This window comes from Saimiri boliviensis, chromosome 5 (genome assembly GCF_048565385.1).
Source record: "Saimiri boliviensis isolate mSaiBol1 chromosome 5, mSaiBol1.pri, whole genome shotgun sequence".
In the NCBI taxonomy this organism is placed as follows: Eukaryota; Metazoa; Chordata; class Mammalia; order Primates; family Cebidae; genus Saimiri; species Saimiri boliviensis.
The window spans coordinates 109,287,509-109,311,686 of record NC_133453.1 but is presented as its reverse complement, the minus strand read 5'-3'; the positions used below and the strand labels follow the sequence as shown (position 1 = coordinate 109,311,686).

The 24,178-nt window shown below is 45.5% G+C and overlaps 1 protein-coding gene across 1 annotated transcript in view; it reads left to right on the top strand.

The window, feature by feature from the left end:
* Positions 1-2,635: 2,635 nt before the first annotated feature.
* The window catches only part of CYP27C1 (cytochrome P450 family 27 subfamily C member 1), a 35,781-nt gene continuing 14,238 nt past the window's right edge, over positions 2,636-24,178 (top strand). Inside the window, exons 1-5 of the mRNA XM_003931614.4 lie at positions 2,636-2,917; positions 16,618-16,808; positions 18,733-18,932; positions 20,665-20,874; positions 22,734-22,897. Coding sequence (XP_003931663.4) covers positions 2,636-2,917; positions 16,618-16,808; positions 18,733-18,932; positions 20,665-20,874; positions 22,734-22,897 — 1,047 coding nt within the window. The remainder of the gene's footprint in view (positions 2,918-16,617; positions 16,809-18,732; positions 18,933-20,664; positions 20,875-22,733; positions 22,898-24,178) is intronic.

Sequence of the window (24,178 nt, the reverse complement as noted above, 5' to 3'; positions counted from 1 at the left end):
TAATTAGCCTTCATAGAGAACCAGCTGCCTCTAAAATCATTGTTTATCTATATTGAACAGTTTAATATATGATTGTTTAACAACCATAAATCATTTTTTATCTACATTGAGCAGTTTTACATCCAGAAAGGACTGAATTGACTTCTACATATGTGGTCCTTTAATGACTTCTTGAGGACCAGTAACTCCCTGCAAAACTGTCAAAGGCTCTCCTAGAGCAAGTCGATTGTACCATTCTTCATCCCCTGTTGGCTAGCCACATTGTGCCTGCTAAACGGCTCCTTTCCTCCATTCCTGCCTGAATGCTACTTCCTTCAGGAGGCCTTTCTTTTGCACTGTTCCTTCCTACCCTATAACTAGATGTGATCGCCTGTTGCCACAAATTCCAAACATATGCAGTACCAGTTTTACGACAGAGTAACCTGGCTTGTATTTGTGTACCTGTTTTATTCCTCAAATAGGTTATGTGGCTCCTAAAGGCAGTTTCAAGGTCTTACTTTGAGTACTTTGCAGCTATCATGCCTTTTAAATAAGAGGTGCTGCAGTACTTATTAATCAAATTCTTTTCTTTTTTTTTAGAGATAGGGTCTTGCTCTGTTGTCCAGGCTGGAGTACAGCGGCATAATAATGGCTCACTGAAGTCTTGGCTTTCTGGGGCTCAAGCAGTCCTTCTGCCTGGGACTACAGGCACACACCACCACGCTCAGCTAAATTTTTAGTATCTGGGTCTTGCTGCGTTACCCAGGATGGTCTTGAACTCCTGGGCTGAAGCAGTCCTCCTGCTTTGGCCTCCAAGATTACTGGGATTGCAGGTGTGAGCCACAACACCTGGCATTATTAATCAAATTCTGTAAGCTGAATAACTGTAGCCTTCTTTGCTTCACCTACATGATACTTCAATTATTCAAATGCAATGTAGATTTCACAGAGTTGTAAAGGTATAAACTATTCATTAAAAATAAAATATTTAGCTGAGTGCAGTGGCCTGGACCTGTAGTGCCAGTTACTCAGGGGGAGGATAGCTTGAGCCCAGGAGTTCAAGGGTAGCCTGAGCAATATAGTGAGACCCAGTGTCTAAAAAATAAAATAAAATAAAATATTTTTGTCCAGGTGTGGTGGCATGTGCCTGTACTCCCAGCTGCTGGGGAGGCGGAGGTGGGAGACGGCTTGAGTCCGGGAGTTGGAAGGTGTAGGGCCCAGTGATAGTGTCTTGTGAATAGCCACCACACTCCAGCCTGGGCAACACTGCCAGAGCCCTCTCTGCTTGTTTTTTTGTTTTGTTTCGTTTTTGTTTTTGGAAATGGAGTCTTGCTGTTCCCCAGGCTGAAGTGCAATGGCAGGATCAGCTCACTGCATCTTCCACTTCCTGGGTTCAAGCAATTCTCCGGCCTGAGCCTCCCGGGTAGACTGCCCAGCTACCTTTTGTATTTTTAGTAGAGACGGGGTTTCACCATGTTGGCCTGGCTGGTCTCGAACTCCTGACCTCAAGTGATCTATCTGCCTGCCTCAGCCTCCCAAAGTGCTGGGATTACAGGTGTGAGCCACCGCCCTCTGCCGCCCTCTGCCTCCCTCACTGGTCTTAAAAAAAAAAAAAAAAAAAAAAAAAAAAAAAAAAAAAAAAAAAAAAAAACAATGCTTAGTAACAGTACTTTGTAGACTTAAATAAATCTAATTTTTTACCTTCAGATGCATGAGTACAAACTGTATGAAATCTTGAAATAATGTAACTCAGTGAGCTGATGAACAACTGACTAGGAAAAGCAAAGTTCCCTTCCTTGAAACCACGTGGCACACCTCTGGCCTTTCCCACGCTCAGTCCCTCCCTGTGCTGGCCGCTTCTTTGCGCTGCCAGACTAGGCTCTGAATCTAGGTGTGGACTCCTCTCCTCGCCTCTGCATGAAGGTGGGTTCTCATCTCAAAGCCTTGTGCAACAGGACCCGTCCTTGTGAGGCACCAGACAAACGCCCCACGCTCAAAGTCGCTCACCCTCACCTAGTCCTCACCGCTTCCAATGGTGTGTGGAATAAAAGCAATGAGCCAGGGGAAGTCATGCTAATTGACCCTGATTGTCTTTATGAAAGCCCGAGGCAAGATAATAATGTGGTCATTTTACAACAGTAGGAACTATGAGCAAAATCGTCTCACGTTTTTCTTCCTCCCCCACCTTTGAACGCTGAGTTACAATAATCTGAGTTGAAATCATAAAGACCTTTCTCTAAAATGCAAGAAAGACCAAAGATATCTTTAGTACACCTTCTGCAGTCATTTCGAAGGACGGAAATTATTTTTTAAATCCCGGTAGACTTTTTTTTCTTTTTTTTTTTTTTTTTTTTTTTTTTTTTTTGGCTACTGTTGGAAGAGGGGTTGGCCTTAAAACTTGGTGGTTTCAAGGAACGCTTAAGTGTGAATTAATATGATGTGAAGAAATAATAATAGCCTCATTCTCTTGCAGTCTAATCACAGCCTTTTCCCAGCCCCCGGGGAGGGAGCCTTTAATAAGGGTCTGTGTAAACTGATGCCCAGGCGGCAGGAGTTCGGAGAAGCGCTGCTCCGACAAGTTAAGACGAAGGAAATAGCAACCCAAAGGGCAGCCCCCAAACAAAGTTGCTCAGACAAGCCGACGCAGACTAGCGCCATGGCCCTGCTGGCGCGGATCCTGAGAGCCCGGCTGCGACTGGTGCCCGAGCAGGGTGGGCTCCTGGGTGGTAGGGCCCCGCAGCGGCCCCAACCCTCGGGCGCACGGCTCGCGGCGGGGGCGCGGGCGGAGGACAATGGCGCGGGGCGGCCGGGAGCGCAGCCAGCCGGGGGCCGGGCAGAGGGTCCCCGGAGCCTTGCCGACATGCCGGGGCCGCGGACCCTCGCCAACCTGGCGGAGTTCTTCTGCAGGGACGGCTTCAGCCGCATCCACGAGATCCAGGTAGCGCGCGCCCCCCGGGAGGGAGCTGGCTGGGGCTGCTGCCCGGAGGGCGGACGGCACAGGCGGGAGGGCGCCAGGGAGGGGCACGCGGTCGGCGGGTGTCAGAGAGGAGCGGTGGGCAGGGCTCCCCGGGCCTGGGGCGCTGCGGCGGGGGGCGAGGGAGACCTAGACTGGGGTTGTCCGGTTAAGGGACCCGGGAAGCGGAGCTGAGGAGAGGACGCCGGGAAGGCGATCCGGGGTGGAGGAGGCAGGAACACGGAGCTGGGCGGGGGCGTTGGGGAGGGGTCTCCAGGAAGGGGACCCCGGAGACGGGCAGCAGGCAGAGGGAGCTGAGGAACGCGATCCGAAAGGAACGGCGGGGAGGAGGCGCCGGGAATGGGTGTCTCGGGAGGCGGCGGCTGGGAGGGGTCCCCTGGAGGTACCCGAGCAGGGGTCCCTGGAGAGGAGGTGGCTGGGAGGGGAGTCGGAGATGGGGTTTCGGGGAGTGATAGCCGGGGAGAGGCTGGGGGCTGGGTCTCCAGGGACGGGTCCCGGGGAGGGACTCAGGCAGGGGTTGCCTGGTTGGGGAACCCGGGGAGGAGGCGCCTCGAAGGGAAACCAGGAATGGGAAGGCGGGTAGGGGACTCGGGCGGAGGTCCCGGAGGAGGAGACTTGGGGAGGGGCCGCGGGCGCCCGGTGGTCGCCGCTGGGGCCCGGGAGTGGAGCGCGGGCGGGACCCGCGGAGCTGGGGCTGAGGGGGCTCTGCCCGGGGCCGTCCGAGGGGAGCGCTAGGTTCTGCGGAGCTCGGTGTCCTTCTGTGGCCCAGACTGTGTTGCATTCATTTCTAGTCCCTTTTGTATTTTGTAATGGGGGAGGGGGTCGACACCTGGAGTCCGCGCCGGGACTGGAGGCAGGGACGTGGGAGGAGCCCAGGGGTCCCAGCCACCCGCTAGGGCGTTGGGGCCGGCGAATTCCGCTAGATTCCCACCTGGAGCTTGAGTCCTGTCTTTCCCACGCCCACCCCGTTGCGCCCTTTGTGGTGCCTGTCCCAGCACGCGCTGTTATTTCTGGGATTGGGCCTTTGGCATTTTCCGAGAACGCCCCCTTCTCCTGGCACCCAGCTCTGTCTTTCTGCCCAGAGCTCCGGTCCTTCAGGACCCTTCTCCATCGAAGCCTCTTCTAACTTCCCACCTGGGATTCAGTCATATATTCGTTCCATCAGCCATTCAGTCAATGAACGTGACGGAGAAGCCCCAAACCTCGTTAATAGAAAAACGGGCGCGTGAGGAGCAACTTAAATTCCTCCAGGAATTAAAATTTAAAAAGTACTTTGTTATTTGCTGTTGATGGGTTCAATACAGTCTGCTTTCTAAAGTGTAATTTAATTTTTCTTTTTATCCGACCTACTGCCATCTGCTTTTATCCTCACACCTCACCCAGAGTTTGTTCCATGGACACTGGATTCTTTGAGACTGACCCTGTTAAAGCCTGTATCCAGTCAGGACATGTGGCAGTTCAGATGGGTATTTTCCATTGACCCGCCCTGCTGCCAGCCTTCACCCTGAGCTCAGCCCCTCCTGCCCGCTGCTCAGACGCTTCCTTCACCACACCCAGGGCCCTGGGGCTCAGACAGAGAGTGTCACAGCTGACTCACTTGGTGCTTTCTCACCAGCGCAGACAGGACCCCGCTGTTCCCAGCTTTATCCTCTCCTGAGTTCTCCTTTTCCATTCCTCTCCAGGTGGCGCTTGTGGAAACTCTTACCTTCCTGCAGCCCCTCTGAGGACTCCCAATTCCGAACACATGGTTCTAGAAAAACATTCTCTTCCCACTCTCCAAGTTGCTCATTGTTCTGTGACCAATCACATCCAGTTCATCTTGCAATCACAGAATGTTAGCTAAACAAGGGTTCTTAGTATTCACCTACATAGCTCACCTCTCATTTTACAGGTGGAAAAAGCTGGGTGGTTACCGAAGTGACTTGCCTAAGGTCAGGTATCTGGTGACTGGCAGAGTAGAAATCATAATCTGGATCACCAGATGCTGTTCAGGGTGTGGTGAAGCTGCAGGATGGCTGGTACCAGGAGTGCTGCCCTCCAGTGCTGGCCCTCTGCAGACACCCATGGAGCCTTGGGCTAGTCACTTATTCTCTCTGAACCTCAGTTTTCTCATCTGTAAAGGAGATTAGCAATTCCCATCCCTCTCATGGGTTATGATAAGGTCAAATAAGTGTAGTGTTATGAAACTGTAATAATAACAGTCAGTATTTCTAGAACTCTTTTCATGTGCCAGGCAGTTTCAAGCCTTACATGAAGCTTATTTCTCCATTTTTTGGGTGAGGAAACTGAGGCACAGTGGGACCTAATTTCCAAAGGTTACCCAGCTAGTAAACTGTAAGCCCAGATTCAAACTCCAGAGTCTGTGCTGAACATCTAAGCAAACTCTAAGTACTGTGACTGACTGTATATTTCCATGGCCCACCACCAGAAAGTGCTGAGAACTGTCTGTATCATTTCTACCTCCAGCTCCCTTGTGCTGATTGCACCAATTCAGTAGCTAGATTTGCTTGAAGAGTGGCCCATTTCCCAATAGTTCCTGTTACCAGTCATTCCTTCAGTGGGCCTCTTTAGAGAACTGAACTCCTTGGGGGCCATTTATTAAGCAGACGTGACCCCTTGGAGATGGATTCATTCCACTTGAATCTGAGTGTCTTCATTTTGGGGCAGGTGGACCTCACTCAGGTCTCAAGAAGGAGTGAGCATAAGAGTAGAGAAATGACAATCCTTCTGGCCTGCTGTTTCTGAGATTGAGAGTTGGAGTGACAAGAAAGCTGGGCAGATACCAAAGAGAGTCTTAGTCACTTTCCGCAGCCCAGCCCTGTCTATGTCATGCAGAGCCATGTTAGCAGCTCATCACTTTTGTGTTTTAATTGAAAAATTTAGTCCATTTACATTTATTGTGATTTTTTGGGGGGAGGGGTAATAGCTTCTTTAAGAAATAATTGACACACCATATAATTCATACATTTGAGGTGTACAACAATCACCACAGTCAACTTGTAGAACATTTTTATGACCTCAAAAAGAAACCCCATATCCATTGGCTATCACCCCCAACTCTCCTATTCCCCTGCTTCTATATCTATAGATTGGCCTATTCTGGATGTGTCATAAACATGGAATCATGCAATGTGGGCTTTTATGGCTGGTTTCTTTTACTTTAAACATTTCAATATAATATTTTCTTTCTTTTTTTTTTTTTTTTTTTTTTTTTGAGATGGAATTTCACTCTTGTTACCCAGGCTGGAGTGCAATGGCGCGATCTCAGCTCACCGCAACCTCCGCCTCCTGGGTTCAGGCAATTCTCCTGCCCCAGCCTCCTGAGTAGCTGGAATTACAGGCACACGCCACCATGCCCAGCTGATTTTTTTGTATTTTTGGTAGAGACGGGGTTTCACTATGTTGACCAGTATGGTCTCGATCTCTTGACCTCGTGATCCACCCGCCTTGGCCTCCCAAAGTGCTGGGATTACAGGCTTGAGCCACCGCGCCCGGCCCAGTATAATATTTTTAAGGTTCATCCATGTTGTAGCATGTATCAGTACCTTATTTTTTTATGGACAAATAATATTCCAGTGTATGACTATACCATATTTTACTTATCCATTCATCAGTTCATAGACATTTGGTCTGTTTCCACCTTTTAGCCATAATGAATAATGCTGCTATGAACATTTGTGTGTAATGTTTTGTGTAGGCATGTATTTTCATTTCTCTTAGATATGTATCTAGGAGTGGAACTGTTGGGTCAAATAGTAATTCTATATTTAACCTTTTGAAGAACTGCCAGACTGTTTTCCAGAGTGTCTGTATCATTTTACATCATCAGCATCAGAGGGTTCTGATTTTTCTATGGCCCTGTCAACTTTTGTCCATCTGATTACGGCCATTCTAGTGGGTGTGAAGTGCTATCTCAAAGTTTGCTTTGCATTTACCTGATGACTAATGATGTTGAGCATATTTTCATGTGCTTATTTACCGTTTGAATATTTTGTAAAAGAAATGTCCATTGAAATCCTTTGCCCAGTTTTAATTGGTTTCTTCACTCCCTCCCTTCCTCTCTTCCTCCCTCCCTCCCTCCTTCCCTCCCTTCCTACCTTCCCTCCCATCTTTCCTCCCTCCCATCCCTCCTTCCCTCCCTTCCTTCCTTCCTTTCACTACTGATGTGTAAGAGTTTTAATACATCCTAGGTACAAGTCCCTTATCAGATATGTGCTTTGCAAATATTTTCTCCATCCTAAGGGTTGTTTTCACTTTCTTTTTTTTTTTAATTTTAATTTTATTTTTTTAATGAGACACGATCTTGCTATGATGCCCAGGCTGGACTCAAGCAATCCACCCACCTTGGCCTCCCAGAGTGCTAGGATTACATGCATGAGCCACTATGCCCGGCCTTGTTTTCACTTTCTTAATAATGATCTTTGAAGAATAAAAGTTTTAAATTTTGGTGAAGTCCGATTATTGATTTTTCTTACTTGTACTTTTGGGATCATATCTTAAGACATTATGCCAAACCCAAGGTCATGAAGATTTACCTTTATGTTTTCTTCTAAGAGTTTATAGTTTTAGCATTTACATTTAGATATTTGATCCATTTTGAGATAATTTTTTTATATGGCATGAGGAAAAGGTATAAACTGATTCTTTGCTTGTGGCTGTCCAGTTGTCACTGTGCCATTTGTTTACGAGACTGTTAAACAAATCCTTTTCCTATTGAATGATCTTGGCAGTCTTGATGGAAATCAGTTGACCATAGATGTTTGGGTCTTAATTCTCTGCCAGTGATTATGCCAGTACTGCACTGTACTGGTTACTGTAGCTTTGCAGCTTTGTACTTTTTTTTCTTTATTTCTTCTTAAAAAAAGTGGGGGGTCACATGTGCAGAACGTGCAGGTTTGTTGCATAGGTATACATGTGCCATGGTGGTTTGCTGCACCTATTGACCTGTCCTCGAAGTTCCCTCCCTTCAGCCCCACAACAGGCCCTAGTGTATATTATGCCCCTCTCTGTGTCCATGTGTTCTCAATATTCATCTTCCACTTATGAGTGAGAACATATGGTGTTTGGTTTTTTGTTCCTGTGTTAGTTTGCTGAGGATGATGGCTTCCAGCTTCATCTATGTCTCTGTAAGGAACATGATCTCATTCCTTTTTATGATCTCATTTGTTATTATTTGTTATTATTATTACATGGTGTATATGTACACATTTTCTTCGTCCAGCCTATCATTGATGGGCATTTGGGTTGGTTCCATGTCTTTGCTATTGTAAATAGTGCTGCAGTAAAAATATGTGTGCATGTGTCTTTATAGTAGAATGATTTATATTCCTTTGGGTTTATACCAGTAATGGGATTGCTGGGACAAATGGTATTTCTGGTTCTAGATCCTTGAGGAATCACGCTACTGTCTTCCATAATAGTTGAACTAATTTACATTCCAACCAACAGTATAAAAGCGTTTTGGTTTCTCCATAGCCTTGCCAGCGTCTACTGTTTCTTGACTTTTTAATAATCACCATTCTGACTGATGTGAGATGGTATCTCATTGTCGTTTTGATTTGCATTTCTCTGATGATCAGTGATGTTCAGCTTTTTTTCATGTTTGTTGGCTACATAGATGTCTTCTTTTGAGAAGTGTCTGTTCATATCATTTGCCCACTTTTTGATGGGGTTATTTGTTTTTTTCTTGTAAATTTGTTCAAATTCCTTTAAATTCTAGATATTAGACCTTTGTCAGATGAGTAGATTGCAAAAATTTTCTCCCATTCTGTAGGTTGCCTGTTCACTCTGATGATAGTTTCTTTTGCTGTGCAGAAGCTCTTTAAATAGATCCCATTTGTCAATTTCGACTTTTGTTGCAATTGCTTTTGGTGTCTTTGTCATGAACTCTTTGCCCATGCCTATGTTCTGAATGGTATTGCCTGTGTTTTCTTCTAGGGTATTCATGGTTTTGGGTTTTACGTTTTAAGTTTTTAATCCAATCTTGAGTTGATTTTTGTATAAGGTGTAAGGAAGGGGTCCAGATTCAGTGTTTAGCCAGTTTTCCCAGCATCATATACTGAATAGAAGATCCTTTCCCCATTACTTGTTTTTGTCAGCTTTGTCAAGGAGAATATGCTTGTAGATGTGTAGGGTTATTTCTGAGGTCTCTGCTCTGCTCCATTGCTCTATATGTCTGTTTTGGTGCCAGTACCATGCTGTTTTAGTTACTGTATCCTGGTAGTATAGTTTGAAGTCAGGTAGCATGGTGACTCCAGCCTTGTTCTTTTTGGTTAGGATTGTCTTGGCTATATGGGCTCTTTGGTTCCATATGAAATTTAAAGTAGTTATTTTTCTAGTTCTGTGAAGAATGTCAGTGGTAGTTTGATGGAAATAGCACTGAATCTATAAGTTACTTTGGGCAGTATGGCCATTTTCATGACATTGATTCTTCCTATCCATGAGGATGGAATGTTTTTCCATTTGTGTCCTCTCTTATTTCCTGAGCAGTGGTTTGTAGTTCTCCTTGATAAGATCCTTTGCATCCCTTGTTAGCTATATTACTGGATATTTTATTCTCTTGTAGTGATTGTGAGTGGGAGTTCATTCATGATTTGGTTCTCTGCTTTCCTATTGCTTGTGTAAAGGAATGCTTGTGATTTTTGCACATTGATTTTGTATCCTGAGACTTTGCTGAAGTTGCTTGTTAGTTCAAGAAGATTTTGGGCTGAGATGATGGGGTTTTCTAAATATAAAATTACGTTATCTGCAAACAGAGATAACTTGACTTCCTCTCTTCCTATTTGAATACCTTTATTTCTTTCTCTTGCCTGATTGCCCTAGCCAGAAATTCCAATACTACGTTGAATAGGAGTGATGAGAGAGGGCATCCTTGTCTTGTGCCAGTTTTCTTTTCTTTTTTTTTTTTTTTTTTTTTGAGACGGAGTTTCGCTCTTGTTACCCAGGCTGGAGTGCAATGGCGCGATCTCGGCTCACCGCAACCTCCGCCTCCTGGGCTCAGGCAATTCTCCTGCCTCAGCCTCCTGAGTAGCTGGGATTACAGGCACATGCCACCATGCCCAGCTAGTTTTTTGTATTTTTAGTAGAGACGGGGTTTCACCATGTTGACCAGGATGGTCTCGATCTCTTGACCTTGTGATCCACCCGCCTCGGCCTCCCAAAGTGCTGGGATTACAGGCTTGAGCCACCGCGCCCGGCTTTTTTTTTTTTTTTTTTTTTTAAAGGATAATTCTGTTTATTTATTTGAGATGGAGTCTTGCTCTGCTTCCCAGGCTGTAGTGCAGTGGTGTGATCTCGGCTCACTGCAACCTCTGCCTTCTGGATTCAAGTGCTTCTACTTCCTCAGCCTCCCTTGTTGTACCAGTTTTCAAAAGAAAACTTCCAAAAAGCTTCCAAAAGCTTCCAGCTTTTGTCCTTGCAATATGATATTGGCTGTGGGTTTGTCATAAATAGTTCTTAATATTTTGACATATGTTCTAGCAATACCTAGTTTATTGAGTTTTTAACATGAAGGGACGTTGAATTTTATCAAAGGCCTTTTCTACATCTATTGAGATAATCATGTAGTTTTTGTCTTTGGTTCTGTTTTTGTAATGGATTATGTTTATTGATTTGTGTATAGTGAACCAGCCTTGCATCCCAGGTATGAAGCTGACTTGATCGTGATGGATAAGCTTTTTGATGTGCTGCGGGATTCAGTTTGCCGGTATTTTATTAAGGACTTCTGCATCGATGTTCATCACTGATATTGGCCTGAAGTTTTCTTGTCTTGTTGTGTCTCTTCTGGTTTTGGTATCAGGATAATTCTGACTTCATAAAACGAGATAAGGAAGAGTCCTTCCTTTTCAGTTGTTTAGAATAGTTTCAGAAGGAATGGTAGCAGCTCCTCTTTGTATTTCTGGTAGAATTTAGCTGTGAATCCATCTGGTCCTGGGCTTTTTTTGGTTGGTAGACTAACAATTTCAGAGCTTGTTATTGGTCTATTCAGGGATTCAACTCCTTCCTGGTTTAGTCTTGGTAGGATATATGCATCCAGGAATTTATATATTTCTTCTAGATTTTCTAGTTTATTTAAATAGAAGGGTTTGTAGTATTCTCTGATGGTAGTTTGTATTTTCATGGATTCAGTGGTGATATCCCCTTTATACTGTGTCTATTTGATTCTTCTTTCTCTTCTTCTTTATTAGTCTTGCCAGCAGTCTATCTATTTTAAAAGCCAGTTCTTGGATTCATTGATTTTTTTTTTTTAGGGTTTTTTGTGTTTCTGTCTCCTTCAGTTCTTCTCTGATCTAGGTTATTTCTTGTCTTCTGCTAGCTTTTGGATTAGTTTGCTCTTGCCTCTCTAGCTCTTTTAATTGTGATATTGGGGTGTCAATTTGAGGTATTTATGGCGTTCTGATATGGGCATGTAGTGTTATAAATTTCCCTCTTAACACTGCTTTAGCTGAGTCTCGAAGATTCTGGTACATTGTCTCTTTGTTCTCTTTTGTTTCAAATAAATTCTTGATTTCTGCCTTAATTTCATTATTTACCCAGGAGTCACTCAGGAGCAGGTTGTGGTTGTTCAATTTCCATGAAATTGTGTGCTTTTGATTGAGTTTCTTAATCCTGATTTCTAATTTGATTGCACTGTTTTGATTTCTTTCTTTCACATTTGCTGAGGAGTGTTTTACTTCCAATTATGTGGTCAATTTTAGATAAGTGCCATGTGGCACTGAGAAGAATGTATATTCTGTTGATTTGGGGTAAAGAGTTCTGTAGACATCTACTAGGTCCACTTGATCCAGAACTGAGTTCAAGTCCTGAATATCCTTGTGAATTTTCTGTGTTGTTGATCTGTCTAATATTGACAGTGGGGTGTTAAAATCTCCCACTATTATTGTGTGGGAGTCTAAGTCTCTTTGTAATTCTCTAAGAACCTGTTTTATCAGTCTAGGTGCTCCTGTATTGGGTGCATATATATTCAGAATAATTCTTGTTGAATTGTTCCTTTCACCATTATGTAATGCCCCCGCCCCCACCTTTTATTTAAATCTTTGTTGGTTTAAAGTTTGTCTTGTCAGAGACTAGGATTGCAACTCCTGCTTTTTTTTTTTTCTTTTCACTTGCTTCATAAATTTTCCTCTATCACTTCATTTTCAGCCTGTGTGTATGTCTTTGCATGTAAGATGGGTCTCCTGAGTACAGCTCACTGATGGGTCTTGACTCCTTATCCAATTTGCCAGTCTGTGTCTTTTAATTGGGGCATTTAGTCCATTTACATTTAGGGTTAGTATTGTTATGTGTGGATTTGATTCTTTCATCATGATGCTATTTGCTTATTTTGCACATTAGTTGATGCAGTTTCTTTGTACTGTCATTGGTCTTTATATTTTGGTATGTTTTTTGCAGTGGCTGGTACTCGTTTTTCCTTTCCATATTTGGAAAGCTTATTTGCTGCTTATTTTAGGAACTCTTGCATGGGAGACCTGATGGGAACAAAATCCCTCAGCATTTGTCTTTCTGGAAAGGATTTTATTTCTCCTTCGCTTATGAAGCTTAGTTTAGCTGGATATGAAATTCTGGGTTGAAAATTATTTTCTTTAATAATGTTGAATATTGGCCCCCAATCTCTTCTGAGAGGTTTGCTGTTAGTCTGATGGGCTTCCCTTTGTAGGTGACCTGGCCTTTCTCTCTGGCTACTCTTAACATTTTTTCCTTCATTTTGACCTTGGAGAATCTGATGATTATGTGCCTTGGGGCTGATTTTCTTGTGGAATATCTTAATGGTGTTCTCCGTATTTCCTGAATTTGCATTTTGGCCTTTCTTGACAGATTGAAGAAGTTCTCCTGGATAATACCCTGAAGTGTGTTTTCCAGCTTGTTCCCATTCTCTCCATCTCCTTCTGGTGCTCCAATCAATTGTAGGTTTGGTCTTTTTAGGAAGTCCCATATTTCTTGGAGGCTTTGTTAATTCCTTTGCATTTTGTTTTCCTTAGTCTTGTCTGCATGTCTTATTTCAGTAAAGTGGTCTTGAAACTCTGATATCCTTTCTTCCCCTTGGTTAATTTGGCTGTTGATATTCGTGTATGCTTCACAAAGTTCTCATGCTGTGTTTTTCAGCTCCATCAGGTCATTTGTGTTCCTCACTAAACTGGTTATTCTAGTAGCAATTCCTCTAACCTTTTATAAAAGTTCTTAGCTTCTTTGCATTGTGTTAGAACATGCTCCTTTAGGTCACTGTCGTTTTTTATTGTCCATCTTCTGAAGCGTACTTCTGTCAATTGTCCATTTGATCCTCTGTCCAGTTCTGTGCTCTTGAGAGAGAGACATTGTGATTATTTAGAGGAGAAGAGGCACTCTGGCCTTTTGGGTTATCAGCATGTTTTCACTGATTCTTTCTCATCTTCATGCGTTTGTCTAGTTTTGGTCTTTGAGGCTGCTGACCCTTGGATGGGGTTTCTGTCGGGGCCTTTTTGTTGTTGTTGTTATTGATGCTGTTGTTGTCACTTTCTGTTTGTTTGATTTCCTTTCAATAGGCAGGTCCCTCTTCTGTAGGGCTGCTGCAGTTTGCTGGGGGTTCACTTCAGGCCCTAGTCGTCTGATTCGCTCCCGTGCCTGGAGATGTCACTCAAGGAGGCTGGAGAGCAGAAAAGATGGGTGCCTGCTCCTTCTTCTGGGACCTCTGACCTTGAGGGGCACCAGCCTGATGCCAGGAGGATTGCTTCTATACAGGGTGTCTGACAACCCCTTTTGGAGGCTCTCACCCAGTTGGGTGGCACAGGGAGCAAGACCCATTTAACGAAGCACTTTGTCCCTTGGTGGAGAGAGTGAGTTTGGCTGTGGGAAAACCCACTAGTTTGGGCTGCCCAGATTCCTTAGAACTACCAGGAGGAGAGGCTAAGTCTGCTGATCCACAGAGATTGTGGCCACCCCTTCCTCCAGGGGCTCAGGCCCAGGGAGATCTGAATTCTGTCCCTGAGCCACCTCTGGCTGGAGTTATTGAAGATCCTGCAGGGAAGTCCCACCCACTGAGAAAGGATAGACCAGGGTTGGGCCTGAAGAGGCACTCTGGCTGCCGACTGCCACAGCTGGTGTGTTGGGTTGTGATGACAAATCTTGGGACCAAGCAATCCAGTCTCCCTGGCTCCAGCAGGGGAAAAGCACCACCTGGAGCTATAGAAATGGGTGCCACCCTTCCCCCCCTCAAGGGAGATTAGTGTGTTAGACAGTTGTGAGTCCCAGCGCTGGGGATCAACCAGCTTAGACAGTAGGAAGCTGCTGCTGGTGCTGGTCACCATTCCCACTGGGAGTTCAATAGGCTTAAGCAGATTCCAGCTGAGAGACTGTAAGAACCGGTGTGCACCAGGTTTGGGACGGGTGGCTCTGGTGGGATGGGTTTGAGAGTGGGATTTTCCGATCTGTGAGTTTCTCAGTTCTGTGGAAAAAGCAGTTTCCCCGGCTGGGTAGTGTGCTCACTCACCACCTCCCTTGGCTGGGGGCAGGGGATTCCTCTTCCCCACACGGCTCTCAGGTGGGCCTCCGCACCTCACTGTTCTTCCTTCTCTCCATGGGTCACACCAGCCTTCTAGTCAATTTTGATGAGAGAACCTGGATTCCCTGGTTGCCAGTGAAGGACTCACATGCTTATTGTTTTTTTCAATGGGAGCACTGCTTCTATTTGGCTATCTTGTCCCCTCCCCCGTACTAAGTCTGGAGATGAGAAAATGGGGTTCACTAGCTTTATTCTTTTTCAAGATTGTTTAGGCTGTTTATTCTGGGTCTCTTGCATTTTCATATGAATTTTGGGATCAGCTTATCAATTTCTACAAAGAAGCCCACTGGAATTCTGACAGAGATTATGCTGAATCTATATATCACTTTGGGGTGTATTTCTATCTCAACAATATTAAGTCTTCCAATCCATGAACATGGGATGTCTTGCCATTTATTTCAGACTTCTTAGATTTCTTTAAACAATGTTTGTTTTGTAGTTTTCAGAGTATAAGTTTTATACTTCTCCTGTTACATTTATTTCTAGGTATTTTACCTTTTTTTTTTTTTCTTTTTTTGAGATAGGGTCTTGCCCTGTCACTCAGGCCTGGGTGCAATGATACAATCACTGCTCACTGCAACCTCTGCCTCCTGAGCTCACATGCTCCTCTCACCTCAGCCTCTGGAGTAGCTAAAATAAATAAATATATATATAGACACACACACACACACACACACACACACATATTTAGCTACTTCAGAGTAGGTAATTAATATTATATATATATTTATTTATATTTATTTATTTAGAGACAGTTTCACTCTTGGTACCCAGGCTGGAGTGCAGTGGTGCAGTCTCAGCTCACTGCAACCTCTGCCTCCTGGGTTCAAGTCATTCTCCTGCCTCAGCTTCCCGAGTAGCTGGGAATACAGGTGCACACCACCATGCCTGGCTAAGTTTTGTATTTCTAGTAGAGATTGGATCTCACCATATTGGCCAGGCTGGTCTCAAACTCCTGACCTCAGGTGATCTGCCCACTTCGGCCTCCCAAAGTCCTGGGAGTATAAGCATGAGCCCCCACACCTAGCCATGTATTTTTTTTTTAAGAGACGGAATTTTGCCATGTTGCCATACCTGATCTCAAACTCCTGGGCTCAAGCCATCCACCCACCTAAGCCTCTCAGAAGTGCTAGGATTACAGGCAGGGATAAGCCACTGCAGCTGGCCAAGTATTTTATTTTTTAAATGCTATTGTAAATTCAATCGTTTTTTAAATTTCATTTTGGATTGTTCACCGTTAGTGTGTAGAAATACAATTGATTTTTGTATATTGATTTTGCGTCCTATTCAACTTATTATCTCTAATAGTTTTTAAGTGGGTTCCTTAGGATTTCTATATGGGAGATCAATTGTCATCTGCCAATAGAGATAACCTGACTTCTCCCTTCCCAATCCAAATGCTTTTTCCTTCATTTTCTTGCTGGAAGTCAGTTTCAAAGGTTCGTTACAGATTGTACATAGAGGGCTTGCTCTGCAGAGTAGGCTGGGCACTGCTTAGGCAGAGCTACTGGGCCCATGGGAAGGGGTCAGCAGACAGGGCTCTGTTTGCTCTGCACATTTGTCTCTTATAATGACGTTTCTCTCTTGCTGCTTCACACAGCCAAGGTAATTTTAAGAAATCCCTAAAGAATAAGAAAACTTCCATGATCATGCCTGTAATCCCAGCACTTTGGGAAGCTGAGGCAGGAGGATCACTTGAGGCCAAGAGTTCGAGACCAGCCTGGCAACATTGAGAGATCCCTGTCTCTACAAAAAAATAAAAAATTAGCTGGGCGTGGAGGTGTATACCTGCAGTCCTAGCTATTTGGGAGGCTGAGGTGGGAGGATCGCCTGGGCCCAGGAGTTGGAGGCTGCAGTGAGCTATGTTCATGCCACTGCACTCTAGCCTGGGCAACAGAGCAAGACCCTGTCTCAAAAAACAAAAACAAACAAACAAAAAACACACAAAAAAGAGACGGTTATGTGAAAACGTTTATTTCAGCAGTATGTAAGTTACTGCTCTGATTCAGTTCTGTATTAGCACTTCCCTCTGCCCCAATTTTCTGCTCCTCTAGCACACAGGGATGTTTACGTTAAAGGTATATCATATCTATGTATTTTTTCCTTTTTTGATTTCTCCATGGTATTGCAGCAGAAGCACACACGGGAATATGGAAAAATCTTCAAGTCTCACTTTGGTCCTCAGTTTGTAGTATCTATTGCAGACCGCGACATGGTGGCTCAGGTGCTCCGGGCGGAGGGCGCCGCGCCCCAGAGAGCCAACATGGAATCCTGGCGGGAGTACCGAGACTTGCGAGGGAGAGCCACCGGGCTCATCTCGGCGTGAGTATGGGGGGCCGGCTGAGCCAGGGGCTGGACGGGGAGCTCAGGGAGAGGCCCCCTCCTCCAAAGCTGGGTTCCTAAAAGCCGCTCTTAAAAAAGCACAGAAACCCCCATGGAATGATGTCAGACAGCCTCCCTGTGTGATCTCCCAGACACAGGGGCCGCGGGGCCCTGCTGGGCTGTCTCCTCCTTTGTGCCGTCAGGAGCCAGGTGGGGTGACACTGGCCCGGTGGCGGGCAGAGCGCTTCTGAAGCAGTGCTTTGTGGCTTTGGTGTTCATTCAGTGACAACCGAGGCAGTCCAAGTTCACGGCGCCCTTGTCTGTGTGTAGGGGAAGGAGGTGGTCACTATTTCAGGAAAATCCCTTTGATGAGGGGCTAAAAACCTCCAGCCTTAGTCACCGCGCGGCAATTTTCCTGTCTCATAGCAGGCTGTGATTATTCATTTTGAACCAGCATCACCAACACCTCTGTGCCTTCCAAGAAACAGATCATGGTCCGTGGCCAGGCAGGGAGGCTCAGGGCGCCTGCAGATGCCCTGGTCCAGTTTCCATGGGGCGGGGCTTCTGTTAGCAGCTCTTTTCATATCTATGTCCTTATACATGAATTGGGGAGAAATACAGCCACCAATTTCTCAAGTAAAATAAATAAGAATCATGACCAGATGTCACCAGGGTCCCTCAATTTCCATCCTGAGGGAAATAATTAAACAGTACCTCCTGGATGTTCAGGCCTAGAGGGCCCGAAGGCTGAGGCAGAATTTCTCTACCTTCTACCCCATCAGCTGCAGGCTAAGAAGCCTGTGTGGGGGCCGGGCGCGGTGCCTCATGCCTGTAATCCCAGCACTTTGGGAGGCCGAGGTGGGTGGATCACGAGGTCAAGAGATCGAGACCATCCTGGTCAACATGGTGAAACCCCGTCTCTACTAAAAATACAAAAATTAGCTGGGCATGGTGGTGCGTGCCTGTAATCCCAGCTACTCAGGAGGCTGAGGCAGGAGAATTGCCTGAACCCAGGGGGCGGAGGTTGCAGTGAGCCGAGATCCTGTCATTGCACTCCAGCCTGGGTAACAAGAGCGAAACTCCGTCTCAAAAAAAAAAAGAAGAAGAAGAAGAAGAAGCTTGTGTGGGTACCCGGAGGCCCTCTTGGGCTGAGATGGAGTGAGGGGGTGCTGGTGACTTCAGCACAGTGGACGGCAAAGGGAAGGGCAGTGCCCAGACCCAGACACATGCTGGCTTAGCTTGAGTCCCCCAAAGCTGATCTGGAGATGAAGCTTTGAGGGCAAGTGGCCTCCTTGCAGGTGGGAAGTAGGGCAGGGATGGGAGGGAAGCCACGCAGGGGTGTGGAGGTGTGGGTGACGCTTGTGGGCAGTTGAGGCTCAGTCCCACCATGACCCTCTGAGAAACTGCGGAACCCTCCTTAGACCTCCAAGGGCTTCTCTCAGCGTCCTGGCCTCACTGGGGAGGAGTGTGCCTCCGAGGGCAGCCAGGAGCTGGAAGGCCCCACACCCTGGTAACTGGCTGCAGTCACCATTTCTTTTTTAATACCAATGCTTACTTCATTTATATATCCATATATATGCACTTTTTTCTCTTTTGCTAATCGGCAATCTCATTTCTTTATTACAATATTACTTCAAGATTTTTCAAAGGAAGTCATATACTTTTGCTAAAGATGATTACTACTGGTGGTTTTTTTCCTTAAAGTTTGCTTCAAAGGCAAGAGTGTACGACACTCTAACAGGCTCCAAGGCTGCAGTTACAATCCTTCTCTCCCCAGGAAAAAATCTTTCCTGTCTTAATTCCACTTTGACTGGCAGATCTTGTGCATTCTTTATGGCTGAAAATTTTTCTCAGAGGTTCCTTGAATTCTTTCCCAGAATGTTAGCGGGAGGAAAATGATTTGAAACTCACTTCATTCTCCTAGGGAGGGTGAACAGTGGCTCAAGATGAGAAGCGTATTGAGACAAAGAATTCTGAAACCAAAAGACGTGGCCATTTATTCTGGAGAAGTCAACCAAGTTATTGCTGACTTAATTAAAAGAATCTACCTCCTCAGGAGCCAGGCAGAAGATGGAGAAACCGTGACCAATGTCAATGACCTTTTCTTCAAATATTCAATGGAAGGTGAGGCGGAGTCAGCAGGCGGGAAGGAGGGAGGAATGGACGCTTGCCTCAAACCGGCAGATGGCATCATGGAACATCCCCTGGGTCCCAGGCACTGTGCTAAGCCTGGGACGCACATGCACGTCACCCCCACAGTGCTAGCGTGAAACTGGTGTGAACCACCGTTGACCAGTGAGGAAACCGAGACTTAAGGAATAACTTGCGAATGGCACACCGCCATCCCTCTTTTTAGAGTCAGTTAGTTTCAAATTCAGATCTTTTAAACTCGAGAATCCATGTTCCTCACTACTACACGTTTCGTTTGAGCATTCTTTGGAAAGGAGCAAAGTTTAGAGGGCATCTACTTCAAACTTGCTCTAGCTTTTAGTCATGCTGGATGGGTGATACATTCCTGTTCAAATAGCAATACCAAGAGGGGGTCAGTGAAGGTCTCCTTCTTTCCTGAATGCAGCAAAGGTCAGTAGTCTCTCATGTATGTGTCAAGAGATGTTTTATGCACATACAGAAAAATGCATGGGAATATTCTTTTTATTTTTAAACAATAAACGGCAGTATACCACACACTATTCTGCCCTGTGCTTTCTCTTTACTTAAGAATGCATCTTGGGTCCAGGCGCAGTGGCTCACACCTGTAATCCTAGTACTTTGGGATGCCGAGGCGGGTGGATCACCTGAGTTCAGGAGTTCGAGACCAGCCTGGCCAACATGGTGAAACCCTGTCTCTACTAAAAATACAAAAATTAGCCAGGCCATGGTAGCAGGTGCCTGTAATCCCAGCTACTTAGGAGGCTGAGGCAGAAGAATCTCTTGATCCCAAGAGGCAGAGGTTGCAGTGAGCCAAGACTGCACCAATGCAACAACAAGAGTGAAACTCTATCTCAAAAAAAAAAAAAAAAGCATCCTGGTCTAACATGGTGAATGTCTGTGTAAAAAAAAAAAAAAAAAAAAAAAAAACACAAAAGGATGCATCTTGGAGGACCTTCTATCAGCTTTCTCATCTTTTTTTAAAAAAGCTTACCTTCAAGTTTCACTCAAGGTGACTTGGCAGAGTTCTGACATTCTCTAAAAATAGAACGAAATCATCCCGGAAGTCAGTGGTAAACACAGTGTGCACCTCTGCCCAACACAGATCCATCCAGGCCACTTCCGCTACGCCTTTAGCTCTCTGGGTCTGGGCTTCCCATTTTGGCCAGAAGGAGCCACTTTTCAGTTCCTCAGGTTGGGCAAGTGGCTGGAAGGCGATCCCCAGTGGACAGGTGGGGCAGGAAGAGGCCCTGTGGGGTTTGCCACCTCCTTTCTGAAAGGAGGGTGTCAGGGGAGAGCAGTGACAGGCTAAACGATGTTCCCTCCCTAAAGGCTCGTCCTTTCAGACCCCTGCTCCAATCCTGTCCCAGGGTCCTTCTCTGCATCTTTGTCCAAACGACTTAAATTCTCGGAGTCTTCGCATCTCTTCCGGAGAGTGGACTTCTTCATCTGTGTCTCCCAGGGCTATGGAGTTCCTTAGATGAAGCAGCAATAGCACCGCCCATCAGCCCTAAATGCCAGCAGCTCAGGATGCAGAGAAATCCTCAGAGCACCCTGCAGCTCAGGACACAGAGAAATCCCGAGTGATGATGCCACATTCATGAAAGGCACCTAGACCACATTTGAAAGTTGCGTTTAGGGCCCAATGTTGCCTGCTGCTTTGGTAAATAATCTAGAAGAGGGTTTTCAAATTCTCTTTCCCATCTAGGAGTGGCCACCATCCTTTATGAGAGTCGTTTGGGCTGTCTGGAAAACAACGTCCCACAGCTGACTGTGGAATACATCGAGGCCCTGGAGCTCATGTTTAGCATGTTCAAGACCTCCATGTATGCAGGCGCCATCCCCAGATGGCTTCGCCCCTTCATCCCAAAGCCCTGGCGGGAATTCTGCAGATCCTGGGATGGACTCTTCAAATTCAGTAAGAAAAGAATTGAGACCACCATTTGCAGAAGCAGGTTGACCTGCCGTATCGTGTTTCTAACTCTCATCCACAGCAGAAGAGGCTTACATGTAGTCACGTGTTGGTTTTTGGACCCATAGCTTTGGATTTTTTTTTTTTTTTTTTTTTTTTTTTTTTTTTGAGATGGAGTCTTGCTCTGTCATCCAGGCTGGAGTGCAGTGGTGTGATCTCAACTCACTGCAACCTCTGCCTCCTGGGTCCAAGCGATTATCATGCCTCAGCCTCCCGGGTAGCTGGGATTACGGGTAGCCCGCCATCACCCCCGGCTAATTTTTTTGTATTTTTAGTAGAGACGGGGTTTCCCCATGTTGGCCAGGCTGGTCTCAAACTCCTGACCTCAGGTAATCTCCCACCTTGACCTCCCAAAGAGCTGGGATTACAAGTGTGAGCCACCACATCCGGCCATGGATTTTTTTTTTTTTTTTTTTTAAGACGGACTTTCGCTCTTGTTGCCCAGGCTGGAGTGCAATGGCGCGATCTCGGCTCACCGCAACCTCCGCCTCCTGGGTTCAGGCAATTCTCCTGCCTCAGCCTCCTGAGTAGCTGGGATTACAGGCACGCACCACCATGCCCAGCTAATTTTTTGTATTTTTAGTAGAGACGGGGTTTCACCATGTTGACCAGGATGGTCTCGATCTCTTGACCTCGTGATCCACCCGCCTCGGCCTCCCAAAGTGCTGGGATTACAGGCTTGAGCCACCGCGCCCGGCCTGATTTTTTTTTTTTAAAGAAGCAAAAAGCATGTGGGTTGTGACTACAAGGAACATGATCAATTTTTCATTTTAAAACAAGTTTTATTTTAACAAGCATGCTAGCAGGGACATACACAAGTAAATTTCCATGTGAGATGATGTCTTTAGTCCAAATAAATGGGTCAGTGTTTAAAATGCAGAATTTCAGGCCCATGCACGTTCATTTGAACATTACAATTTCTGTTCAAATCCAAGGTGAGATTACAAAGAGATTCATTTTCTTACATGACTAAAAATTTTACTATAAAAGCATTTCCAAAAAGAAAGAAGTGATTTTCAGAATGCTTAGAACAATGCTCTAGAGCAATGCTAATACTGAAAAAGTGTTTCATGGTGTCTTTTCAAGATCAATGTTTAGGCCAGGTACGGTGGCTTACACTTGTAATCCCAGCACTTTGGGAAGCCGAGGTGGGCAGATCACTTGAGGTCAGGAATTCAAGACCAGCCTGGCCAACATGGCGAGACAGTGTCTTTACTAAAAATACAAAAATTAGCTGGGCATGGTGGCACATGAGTGTAATCCCAGCTACTCGGGAGGTTGAGGCAGGAGAATTGCTTGAACCCGGGAGGCAGAGGTTGCAGTGAGCCGAGACGGTGCCACTGCACTCCAGCCTGGGCCACAGAAAAAGAGAATCAACATTTATTTGAGTACATAAGTCCTGAAGTCTGTACTAAATGGTAACTAACAGATAATAATGCCTGGCCTTTTCCCCTCCACTCATTTTCTCTTCTGGAAGTATGCTAGAAGAAAAAAGCATTTACATTTTTGTTACTCATATTATATAAATAATTTCTTCAGCTATCGGATTAGTAAAGCAAACGTCTGCAGATATCTTACAGTTTGTTTTTAAAAAGGAAGATATATTTAGCTTGTAACTTTTCATTCATTTACATAAGCAAGTGTGTGAGTGAAGCTCCCAGGCTGACATTAGATAAATTAGGTTTCCTTGCCCTCTGTCACCTGCCGCTGGTTTAGTTAAGTTACTGGGAGGACAGAGGGCATGGAGACTGAAAAGATGAATCTCAACCCAAACTCCTTTCAAAAGAAATACTGTTTTCAAACAGGCCAAATTCATGTTGACAACAAGTTGAGGGACATACAGTACCAAATGGACCGAGGCCGGAGGGTGAGCGGGGGACTTCTCACATACCTCTTCCTTAGCCAGGCGCTGACGCTACAGGAGATATACGCCAATGTGACCGAGATGCTGCTGGCCGGTGTCGACACGGTGAGTCTGGGGGTCCTGGGTCTCAGCGAGCAATGCACGATAACCCCTTCTTCATCATCTCATCGATGTTGTCTACCTTTTGTGTGTGCGTGTGTGTGTGTGTGTGTGTGTGTGAGACAGAGTTTTGCTCTATCGCCGACGCTGGAGTGCAATGGTGCGATCTCGGCTCACTGCAACTTCCACCTCTCAAGTTCAAGAGATTCTCCTGCCCAAGCCTCCAGAGTAGCTAGGATTACAGGTGCCTGGCACCACACCCAGCTAATTTTTTGTATTTTTAGTAGAGATGGGGTTTCACCGTGTTGGCCAGGCTGGTCTTGAACTCCTGGCCTCAGGTGATTCACCTGCCTTGGCCTCCCAAAGTGCTGGGATTACAGGCGTGAGCCACTGTGCCCAGCTGTTGTCTACTTTTAAGGCAGATTTGTTCAGCGCACTGTTCATGTTTGTACTGGGCCTGCTGCACGGCTGAGGGGCTCCAGGAGGGGAAATTTCTGCATATGCAGTCATGCGTCACTTAATGACGCAGATTTGTTCTGAGAAATGCATTGTTGGGTGGCCCTGTCATTGCGCGAACATCTAAGAGTGTATTTACACACTCCTAGTTGGTAGCCTACCATACACCTAAGCCGCATGGTGCAGCCTATTGCTCGTAGGCCACTTCAGGCAGCTGAAGCACAGTGCTAAGTATGTGTGTTTCCAAACATACTCAGACATTGACAAGCTACGGTACAAGCTTGGTATTACAATCTTATGGGACCACCATTGTATATTCGGTCCGTCATTGACCAAAACATCGTTATATGATGCATGATTGTATCTTAAAGGTCAAGTGCATAGTGATTTCTGTGAAAAGCATAACCACAATTCCATTATCACACACAGAAAGTCATAATAAACGTTTAAAGTTTGCAAATCATTCCTGATTTGTAAACATTTTGTCATAATTTCACACGTGAAGAGGGTACGGATGTTAAAAACCTTATTATTTCTCATTTAAAATATTCCAGGCCATGGAATTCATTTTATAAAGCCATTTCATTTTTATAGTCATTTCATCCAACCCCTAATTTGTTCTATAAAGCCAGCATCACTTCAAAACCAAAACCTACTAAAGAGAATGTAAACAAAGTAAACTCAAGCAGTTTGGTTGAGTGTGTGTGTGTGTGTGTGTGTGTGTGCGCATGCGTGTGCATGCATTAACAAATTCCCTGTGAATGGAGCCCAGTAGTGTGGCAGATCAATGATATACCATGACCAGGGAAGGTTCATGTCAGGATGAGACAG